The 11,389-nt window shown below is 39.8% G+C and overlaps 1 protein-coding gene across 3 annotated transcripts in view; it reads left to right on the top strand.

Moving 5' to 3' along the window:
• The window catches only part of LOC142208509 (serine/threonine-protein phosphatase 4 regulatory subunit 1-like), a 40,291-nt gene extending 29,159 nt beyond the window's left edge, over positions 1 to 11,132 (top strand). For all 3 annotated transcript variants that reach the window (XM_075277065.1, XM_075277066.1, XM_075277067.1), the window contains exons 15-20: positions 1,843 to 2,004; positions 2,181 to 2,281; positions 4,767 to 4,887; positions 5,000 to 5,134; positions 5,325 to 5,466; positions 6,834 to 11,132. In XM_075277065.1, coding sequence (XP_075133166.1) covers positions 1,843 to 2,004; positions 2,181 to 2,281; positions 4,767 to 4,887; positions 5,000 to 5,134; positions 5,325 to 5,466; positions 6,834 to 6,988 — 816 coding nt within the window. In that variant the 3' untranslated portion in view covers positions 6,989 to 11,132. The remainder of the gene's footprint in view (positions 1 to 1,842; positions 2,005 to 2,180; positions 2,282 to 4,766; positions 4,888 to 4,999; positions 5,135 to 5,324; positions 5,467 to 6,833) is intronic.
• Positions 11,133 to 11,389: the final 257 nt, after the last annotated feature.

The following is an 11,389-nucleotide window of genomic DNA, read 5'->3' on the forward strand; positions in this document are numbered from 1 at the left end:
ATACAGTCCTATGAAAAAGTTTGGGCACCCCTATTAATCTTAATCATTTTTAGTTCTAAATATTTTGGTGTTTGCAACAGCCATTTCAGTTTGATATATCTAATAACTGATGGACACAGTAATATTTCAGGATTGAAATGAGGTTTATTGTACTAACAGAAAATGTGCAATATGCATTAAACCAAAATTTGATTGTGCAAAAGTATGGGCACCTCAACAGAAAAGTGACATTAATATTTAGTAGCTCCTCCTTTTGCAAAGATAGCAGCCTCTAGTCGCTTCCTGTAGCTTTTAATCAGTTCCTGGATCCTGGATGAAGGGATTTTGGACCATTCCTCTTTAAAAAACAATTCAAGTTCAGTTAAGTTTGATGGTCGCCAAGCATGGACAGCCCGATCTCAAATGATCTGAAAACAAAGATTGTTCAACATAGTTGTTCAGGGGAAGGATACAAAAAGTTGTCTCAGACATTTAACCTGTCAGTTTCCACTGTGAGGAACATAGTAAGGAAATGGAAGACCACAGGGACAGTTCTTGTTAAGCCCAGAAGTGGCAGGCCAAGAAAAATATCAGAAAGGCAGAGAAGAAGAATGGTGAGAACAGTCAAGGACAATCCACAGACCACCTCCAAAGAGCTGCAGCATCATCTTGCTGCAGATGGTGTCACTGTGCATCGGTCAACAATACAGTGCATTTTGCACAAGGAGAAGCTGTATGGGAGAGTGATGAGAAAGAAGCCGTTTCTGCAAGCACACCACAAACAGAGTCGCCTGAGGTATGAAAAAGCACATTTGGACAAGCCAGCTTCATTTTGGAAGAAAGTCCTGTGGACTGATGAAACAAAGATTGAGTTGTTTGGTGATACAAAAAGGTGTTATGCATGGCGTCCAAAAAAAGCAGCATTCCAAGAAAAACACTTGCTACCCACTGTAAAGTTTGGTGGAGGTTCCATCATGCTTTGGGGCTGTGTGGCCAATGCCGGCACCGGGAATGTTGTTAAAGTTGAGGGTCGCATGGATTCCACTCAGTATCAGCAGATTCTTGAGAATAATGTTCAAGAATCAGTGACGAAGTTGAAGTTACGCCGGGGATGGATATTTCAGCAAGACAATGATCCAAAACACCACTCCACATCGACTCAGGCATTCATGCAGAGGAACAATTACAATATTCTGGAATGGCCATCCTAGTCCCCAGACCTGAATATCATTGAACATCTGTGGGATGATTTGAAGCGGGCTGTCCATGCTTGGCGACCATCAAACTTAACTGAACTTGGATTGTTTTGTAAAGAGGAATGGTCCAAAATACCTTCATCTAGGATCCAGGAACTGATTAAAAGCTACAGGAAGCGACTAGAGGCTGTTATCTTTGCAAAAGGAGGATCTACTAAATATTAATGTCAGTTTTCTGTTGAGGTGCCCATACTTTTGCACCAGTAAAATTTTGGTTTAATGCATATTGCACATTTTCTGTTAGTACAATAAACCTCATTTCAATCCTGAAATATTACTGTGTCCATCAGTTATTAGATATATCAAACTGAAATGGCCGTTGCAAACACCAAAATATTTAGAACTAAAAATAATTAATAGTAATAGGGGTGCCCAAACTTTTTCATAGGACTGTATATAATAATATATATAATTATACAACAAAACACTAGATACAAACTAATATAGAACTAATATATAATATATAATATATATAATTATACAACAAAACACTAGATACAAACTAATATAGAACTAATATATAATATATAATATATATAATTATACAACAAAACACTAGATACAAACTTCTGAATACATCGGAACTGAGGGTTAACTTTCTCCTTAGTGGAAGGTACGACGGACACTGGCATTTTCCATCCATGAGCTAGCAGTCATTTTGGGAGATAAGCTGACCGCAGCGGATCTTGTTCCCATTTTCAATGGATTTCTGAAAGACCTGGATGAAGTCCGCATTGGTGTCCTGAAGCATCTGTATGATTTTCTAAAGGTAATGTTGAAGTTATGAAATATGTATGAGAACTCATGAGTGACCTCTCTGCCTGTTATATGTGAAAACCTTCCCGCACCCCTTGTTGCTCATAGTCTACTCTCCTACACAAAAGGCCAATAGGGCATGTTTGGAGGGTTGTATAAAGTATCACAGATGTATTTCTGTCTCTGCAGCTTCTCCATGCAGACATGAGGAGGGAATATCTATACCAGCTGCAGGAGTTCCTCACCACAGATAACATCAGGAACTGGAGATTCCGATATGAGTTGGCAGAGTAAGTGATAGAACTTTTACCAGGATTTTGTTTTCAGGGGCGATTGTGTCAGGAAAAACAAGGTTACATGTGTTATTGATCGAAGCAGAAGAAATGAGATTACGACAATGGCACAAAGTGACACATTTGTATCTGGGCTTCATTTTTTTTAATTTTTTTTTTTTATTTTCCATTCCTCCTCTTGTTAAGACATTGGGGGAGATTTATCATAAGGGATATTTTGAAAGTCAGTTTTGCTGGGGTCTTGTGTAATTTAAGCCAAATTTATCAAATGTTGTACGTAGTTGGATAAATTTGGCACATTTACATGTCTTAATACTTCAGTCAATTTTGTGTCAATCATTTTGTGACAATTTTTGTGGTGTCAGTGGTGCAAAAATGGGATGTCATAAAAAACTGTTTTGTGCAGCTGAGGTTAAAAAGGCTTAAATCGGGGGCAACACAGTGGCTCAGTGTTTAGCACTGCAGCCTTGCAGTGCTGGAGTCCTGGGTTCGAAACCCGCCAGGAACAACATCTGCAAGGAGTTTGTATGTTCGCCCTGAGTTTGCGTGGATTTCCTCCCATTCTACAAAGACATACTGATAGGAAAAAAAATGTACATTGTGATCCCTATATGGGGCTCACAACCTACATTAAAAAAAGGCTTAAATCTGTTTTGTGGCTTTTTACGCCAGAATTCTATTGTGCATGGCTTGATAGTTTTTCTCCCCATTGTTTTTTTTGTACCTTGTAATGTTTTAGTTGCTGCACAGGGAAGTGAAACGTGTACGTTTACGTATCTAGACACTGTGTTGGCAGTATTCTTTTGGTATATGTGCCAGGAAAGCTGCTACTACATATAGCAAATGTATAAATAGGTCCTATTCACCAAACATTGCTCAAGAGTGTCCCTTTTTGCCTCTGACAGGCTGGTATATGTGAGGTATACCTTTTTTTTTTCAGTAAAATTATTTTGCTTTATAAATTTTACTTTTTAACAATTTTTACTAACTCTTACTGATTTTTCTGTTAATGTAGCTGAATGAGGAGGGACTTTTTTTTGTGGGACTAGTTATAATTTTCAGTGGCACCATTTTTAGAGCCTGTGAAACTTGCTGATTAACCTTTTATTAAAGGGATTTTATGGGCAAATCATATTCAGCTGCCAGGGAGCAAGACCAGAAATGGATAGCTCTGAGTAATGGCTGTGTTGCGTTACTATATTTTAGTTCCTTCTCATGTGTATAGGAGCTGAGCTATAATACTTGAGCACAGCTGCTTCCAGCTCTGTCCTCAATATACGTAGATAGTGCTGAGAACAGCTTATCAGTAGGTGTCCTGCGTGTTGCGGCTTTGACCAATCTGATACTGATGGCCCCTTTAACAATTATCTAGAAACAAGAAAAACAATACGCCAAGCGGCACATAGCATGATACTGTTTATATTTGTAAGTGGTGGTGCTCAGAAATCAAAGTACTATAATCAGAAAAGTGGTCAGGATGTCCTCTCACCTTTATGGGTTGTGACCAGCCACAACTGCTGTAATAGCATGTAGATGTTCAGTGTATCAGGAAGCAGCAGGACTTCTACTAGTCTAGTAGGTAGAAGTCCTGATGTCCTGCTGTAAGTGGTCCACAGGTGATAAGGACATCCACGCTTTCTAAAATCCGTAACCTCAGTCAATTAATAAAACGTAGAATGGAACTTTCTGCTTTAGGAAGAAAAGGCTGCAAAAATGTAGAAGCAGATTAAATTTTGTATCAAAACGGAAGGACCACAGAAGGGAGTAAGACATTATAGACAAGGGGATGAGGGACTCGACTCAAAACTATACAATGCATTGGGAAAGAGGTTTATTACTCTACAGACTGATAACACTACCATGGCTTCTATACCCTTGAGAGTTCTTCAGGATGTTTGCCAAGTCCCATCCTAGTTTATTGTTAATGAAGTCTAAGAGCACTGAAGTGGTTTTCAGCTCTGAGCTGTGGCCAGCTTGGCTGACAAAATGAAGTGGAATAATTTCTGAGTACCCTTCAGGGTATATGCAGAATAAGGCTTGTTCTAGGATTTAATGAGACTGATTCTAGTGACAGAATGTGTATGGTGGTATAGACAGACCCAAAACTTGCAAATGGCTAGTTATTCCCACCAGATGTGCGTAGTACCTGTATTGGAGTCCGTTTTAGTGGAAACCAAGATACCTCCTGGGTAAGGGTGCATTCACACGGAGGAAAATGGGGAGGAATTTGGTGTGGAATTTCAGCGCTGAAAAAAAAAGCCTCCCATTGACTTCAATGGGTTCCTTTTCCCGCTAGCAGACCCTAAGTATCTGCCCCAGTCTGAAATCACATATACTCATATAGGGCGATTTACCTGGGGATGGAAACAGTGCATTATATACGGAAGACACTTCATGTAGTAAGTTTTTTAAATTGGAGCTTCTGGGTTGTATACATTGGAGGCATCCATGAAATAATGAAAATGTCTTCTACTATTTTCAGGCAACTAATCCTGATCCTTGAGTTGTACAGCCCCAAAGACGTCTATGATTATTTACGGGTCATAGCGCTGACGCTTTGCTCAGACAAGGTATCTGAAGTGAGGTGGATCTCCTTTAAACTGGTAAGCTGAAAATCCCTTATGAAAACATTTGTGTCAGAACAGAAGTTTGTGTGTATATGTCTAGCTTGGAAGTAATTATTTGACAACTGCAAGTCTTTTTTTATCTTCACAGATTGTCGCAATTTTACGGAAGTTTTACGCAAATAGTGAAAATGAATTGGGCATTAACTTCATTAATGAGCTCATTGTGCAGTTCAGACATTCCTCCAAATGGGTTGGACGCCAGGCATTTGCATTTATCTGCCAGGTAAGATGACCATTGTACATTTTCTGTGTGGTTGAGGCACAGACCATGCATCAGAAAGCCCTTTATGTAGCGCCATACTTTTTTTCATAAATGTGTAGAAGAATTTTATTTTTTTTTTGTTTGCATAGCAAGCCTGAGCCAATAATGGATCATATACATTATAAATAAAAAAAAATATTATTTGTTGCAGGCGGTGGTACAGGAGGAATGCATGCCTGCTGAACAGTTTGCTGCTCACCTTCTCCCCAATCTGCTGAGTCTTGCTTCTGATCCTGTGCCCAATGTACGAGTTTTACTTGCTAAAGCTCTGAAACAGACACTCCTGGAGAAAGGTACTATATCTTCTAAATACTTGGCTCAATGTTTAAGATTCAAATAAGTGTCATCTTAGGTGTCCAAATAGAGAGTGGAGTGTAGCTGGTCGCATTGCTGGTAATGGTAACAGCCGTAGGAAAGGATTCTACTGATCATGGAGTTTAATCTGTTCGTGCTGAAATGGTTGTAGGTGTTAGAGAGTAGCAGTGTTTCAGGATATAAATATAAAATTAATGGGAGGTCAGAGGTTGATACTTACATAGTAGAGTGAGAAAGATTTGGCCTAAACCATCATTATAGGGTCATTGGGGTTGTGATGCTTTGCACCGCTGCAGATGAGCTGGTTAAAAGGGACACTGTATTCCGACAAGGTGTTTTTCCACCAGGTACAGCCGTTACAAATGGACTTTATTATGGCTCCCTAGAATAGGATCCAGCTGTAGTGAATTGGAACACCAGACACAGATGCAGTAAAGCGGCGCATGGTAACCAATAAAGAGGATTGTGCTGTGTCCCCTTGAGTTGTATGTTAGTGGCGTTGTCGGGAGTCAGAATCCCACTGATCTTTCAATAGATAAACCCCTTTAGGCCAGGGACCCACATGGCATAAACGCAGCGTTTTACAGTCACTGTATAGTGGATGAGAGTCTAGTGAATCCCATTCCCCACCGCCTCGGTTTTGGAAATCACAGCATGTCAATTTTTCCTATGGAAATGCTGGTGTTTTCCCTTTAGGTATTAATGGAAGCAGAAAGTCCGCGGAGGATTCCTTTCTGTGAAATGAGTGCAGGAAAAACTGCAATGTGTTGCCGCTGCTGTTTTTTCCGCAGTGCTTTTTTGCTGTGGCCCGCTACATGGGGCCTTAATCTTAGTCTTGGGGTATAAGTTGCAAATTTATCGAGGTCCATCCTCAGGGGCCCCAGTAATCATGGGAATATGGGGTGCACTTCTACTTCATTTTTTATATGATTCCCTGAGATAGTGCAGTGCCATACTTTGTGTCTGCGGCAGTGACATATGAATGATCTAGATATATGAATGGAGCACAATTGTTCACTTGATCTATGAAGGTCCAGTTGGTCCTGTGGATAAGAGAGGAGTTGCTCTTGTGGGGAAACCCCTTCCAGACAATAAAGAATGTCTTTACATCTCCAGTCTCTTCAAAGGCGCAATTGGACATTTCTAATATGTATTAAATTTGTGAATATGCAGCAGAGATTATTTCAGAAGAGAATTGTGTAGGTCTTGATCTTGTCATGAAGTTAATAGAGTGATGAGACCCAGTTTAAGCGGACTTAAGGAAGCCAGTCGAATGAGCATTTTCTTCAGCAGCATTTCCAGTTTTTTCTGTATCAGCAATATAATTGTGGACTGATTTTTCCAGCCTACTTCACCAGCCTGGGTAACCCACATCTAGATGCTGTGGAAAAGACTGTGCAAGCTATGCAGCTGGACCGAGACCAAGATGTGCGATTCTTTTCTACAACAGAGCCAAAGCGACACCTCCGGAGCACCCCTTTAGAACAGTCTGTCGATTGATCTGATAGCCTGACCTGTGTGTGTGTGGTATTTGTTTTTTTGTTTTTTTTTAATTATTATTTTTTAATTGTTCCAATAGGTCTGCAGATTGGTATAACCCAACCTTTTAATGGCATGAGACTTATTAAAAAGCAATTTTTTTTTATAGATACATTTAATATCGCAAAGATGCATGGTAACTATAAGATGGCTAAGCTTCTGTCCCTGAACCCATTCACTAGAGAAACCCGGTCCATGAACCAAGGGCTTTAAATGTAAAAGCTTAATAGAAAACAAGGAGCCAATGTTCAGTGTTTGTATATATACCTGTATAAGATGGAAAGCTGTACACTATCTACTTCTGTAATATGTTTTTGAATATATTTTATATATTTTTTTAACAAAAAGAAAAAAAAACTGTGGTCAAGTAAATTTGTAGGTGATGGTCACATGAATAATAATGAAGCCAGTCTATAATGTGTTGGTCAAACATCTCACTTATCTGTCTGCCTGCAGAGTGAGGATCATGGGAACATGTTGCAAGCTCAGCAGACACAGGGTTAAAGAAAATGTTGCTGAATATATTTATGTAGATTGACCAAATGAATGACAATGGCATATAGGTGCAGCGGCAGACACAGGCTTTGGGCAGGATAGGTGCTATTTCTGAAAAAGAAAACGGCAGACACTTTTTTTTCCCCCCCTGTAATCGGACACATCCCTTTAAGGCCTAGACACAGATGATCATATGTGAAGCGCGTCCAACTCTGTAATGCCAAGTTCTTGAAGCTTGTATGTAGGTTTTCTTGACTTGTCCAGTCTGCAGACACTGCAGAAGAATTTTTTTTTTTTTTTTAAGTATCTTTGTAATATTGGCACCACCTACGGATCTTACAAGTGAATCTTCAATAGTTTTTCTTTGTTCGTGTCAATCATTTTATTTGTTCTAAGTTGAATCTATTGAGAGGGTGAAAGAAGGAATTTCCGGCATCCTCAAGGAGGGGAATTGCCATCAATTCTGCAAAGAATATGCAAAAGTTTCTTCTGTAGACCTTTTCAAGGGGTTGTCCCTTTTTGTTAAATGAGTCCCACTTTTATAAGCTGACCACTTGTTCTGTCGCTGCTGGGACCCCAGCAATAAGCAGTACTCTATAGGGCAGCTTCAGATTCCCTGCACCCTGTAGTGCCGCAATAGGCAAGGGAAATAAATAATTTCATGGTCCCCCAACAAAATCAGTGGGCTGTTTTTGTAATATATGCCCTCTTTGTAGCCACTCTCCACTTTGGCTGTTTTTCAGGATCCTGAATTTCCCCCGACCCCACCACCACATTTGTAGTTAAGTCTCGCTAATAGAGTATATGACAATGGATTGTCTACAAGACTATCTGGGTTTTGTAAAAGTCATCACACTTTAATACGATGGCTGGTTGTTTTCCTATAACAACCTTGGTGTATATACCATTACAAAGATACATTCCATGTACTGTATATAGTTCAATAGATGATGTGGAATGAGATCAGACAGACCTATAAACTCCACCTATATGTTCCTCTACAGTATTGATCTCAGCTTGCCCTGACAACCGCACTGCTTATTTCAGATTCTGCTGCTATAACCACTACTACCTTCTGCTTGTGCTGTAAGACCATTTCTTTGTAATACATTTCATTGTACCCATAATGGGGGGTTTTATGTAATGCAAAGCACACAAAATTATTATTTAATAAGCACATTGTAATGAACAAAACTATTTAATAGAAAGATTGCACGTGCCCAGGTGACATTGGCACAGTCCTTGTCCAGTGATGAATGAAAGGCTCCAGGTGGTGGACTGTGACCCTCACCCATTACCCTCTCCTAAAAGGAGAGCATGGACAGCCAGTGGCCATCTTTACTAGAGTGGCCTCTTTGTGTCACTACCCTTGTCTAACATAAAGGATTCCCTTTAGCAAAGAGGTAAAAGAAACAGAAATGTTTCACTTTTTTGTGCTGTACAGTTTAGAAACAAAAATTGCAGCAAAGGAATTTGTTGGTTGCTTCTGATTTTAAGTATGACACACAAACCAATACTTAATGGGGTTTCTCCCTCGTGGAGATCCCGGTGTTCTCATGATCGCCACTTGCCCCATACGATTAGAGGAATGGTGTGCATGCATTGCAATGCTCTTGTGACAGTCCTATAGAGATGAAAGGAGCAGCCATGTATGTGCTAGAGACATCAATCCTGCAGCAGCTTACTTTTTCCAGGTGGCAGCACGTTTATTTTTTTTTTATTTTATAATTTAAAGGAAGTCACTCAAAACTTGCAAAAACTTTAAAAAGGGTTTCCAGTGTTATACTGATAACCTCTCCTTAATTTCAAGTGTCAGATTGGTGTCCAACACTCGGTACCCCCACCCCTCAGCTCTTCTCATCACTCACTGGCACTGTACAGAATCTGAAGCAGGCAGCTCTGCACAAGGAGTAGTGGCCATGCTGGGGTACTGGAGCTTAGCCCCCAATTATGTTAAGTCTTTAATAATGACTAAACCTTCTGCTCACTGTAGAACTTTGTTTTGTGGGGGGTGGACAGTCAAGTACTATTAACCATTGTTAAAAGAATATGCACTTTTTGATAAATGCTGACAGCATTTCTTTTTCATATGCACTGGTGTATGTCCGGACTGGACAAATCATTGTTGGGTACATCCGTAAGGTAGTGTGTTTTTTGCTTTTTTTGTTTGGTTTTTTTTTTGCGCTAACCAACTGTAGTGGCCAAGATTATCCTTTTCATACAGTAAAGGGACACTTAAAAACTAATACTCATCCCACCCACCAAATGTCTAGTACTGGGCATGCCACAGTCTCAAATGCCACAACAGAGAGAATCCCTGTGCCATGCATCACCTCCTTAAGACACGCATTAGGCATAACACAGGCAGACACAATCTGCCTCAAGTGGTCCTTTTAAGAAGGTTATTATCTTGGAAAAATTCCTGATTTGCAATTTTTGCAAGCCATAATGTAATAAAAGAACATGCTGGGACCTTATAACCTCCCTAGAGCCATACCTATCTCAGGGATGCAGAGGGCAAAAGAAGGATCCATAGAGGTACTTTCTCCTAGCAGCCTAGGCTACTGCACACTCCGGGTTGTATAGGTCACTGGTTTCACTGCAATCTAGCTTCCAAAATGTTCTGATACTGTGGTATTGTCCTTCATGCACATGTATGGGCACTGAACTCATGTACATACACAATACGTTTGCTATGTTTAGCATAGTCAGCCTGTGGATCTGATATTTTGTTGGGTAAACCTTTTCACTTGAGGGTTGAAGAGTTTTCTATGTTAGTTTATCAGTCTGTGAAATGCTATTCAGATGTCTTGTACTAATGCCTGCCACTAGAAGTCTGTCAATGCTCTGCTGACAGACTCCCCTCCAAAAACTTTGCTGGTGATGCGCTGCACTCTGCGGCACTACATTGTGGTGTGTTTTTCTGTTAGAATCTCATGTAAACCATGAATCACAGCTGGGCATTCTCCTCAAGGGCAGCAGCATGTAAGTGTAAGACGTAGTATCACCAACATCACAGTTCTTTCAGATGGGTCTTAAAATATTCTAGCACTTACACTGGTAATCTAAAGTGTGGTTTATTTCGGCCACGTGTTCATTCTGCATAATTTTCATTAGGTTTATATTGGTATTTTCTGCTTATTATCTGCACGCACAGCTAGGAATCCTGGGTAACCACATGCATTTCTGTTGACATGACTGTATCATTCCTGAATGGTTCCTTTCTCTGTATATTTTAGATTGGCAGTAAGCCTTCATTCCATTGTATATATGTTTTTTCTTATTCAACAGAGAACAGTGTTTTTATGATCTATTCACTGTACAGCAGTTATCAACCTGGCAGCTATGACCTGGTTACAGTGCTGGCATGCACTTTGCATTGGGAGCAACATCACCTCACTCGTTGATCTGATGGGAACATGTTCACACTTGTGTAAAGATTTTGTCTTTTTACTTCGTGTTTTTTTTTCCCTGGATCAATAATGGACTGTTCTTTTCAGCGGCTGTGTACACTGTCCCTTTAATACAAACCCTTTAGGTGATACGCACTTCACTTTAATAGCAGTGTATTATACACAGTGTTCTGGAAACCAGTTTGTATTAATCTCAATAAAACTAGATTTCTATTTAACAAATCTCTGCGTCATTTATAATGTCTGATTGTGTATGTCCTATGTAAGGGAATATTACTGTTTTAGGTTATTCTTTGTGTAATGGAAAAAGTTATACAATTTTCCATGATACTTCCTTTATCAGTTTTATCAATTCCTCTCCGTTTATAAGATCTCTGCTGGCTGCCCTTCAGTGGGAATTTTTTTCTTTATTTCACTTCTTGTTGACAGCATACATCTTGAAAATGGTAAGGAA

Source organism: Leptodactylus fuscus, chromosome 6, assembly GCF_031893055.1.
Source record: "Leptodactylus fuscus isolate aLepFus1 chromosome 6, aLepFus1.hap2, whole genome shotgun sequence".
Lineage (NCBI taxonomy): Eukaryota > Metazoa > Chordata > Amphibia > Anura > Leptodactylidae > Leptodactylus > Leptodactylus fuscus.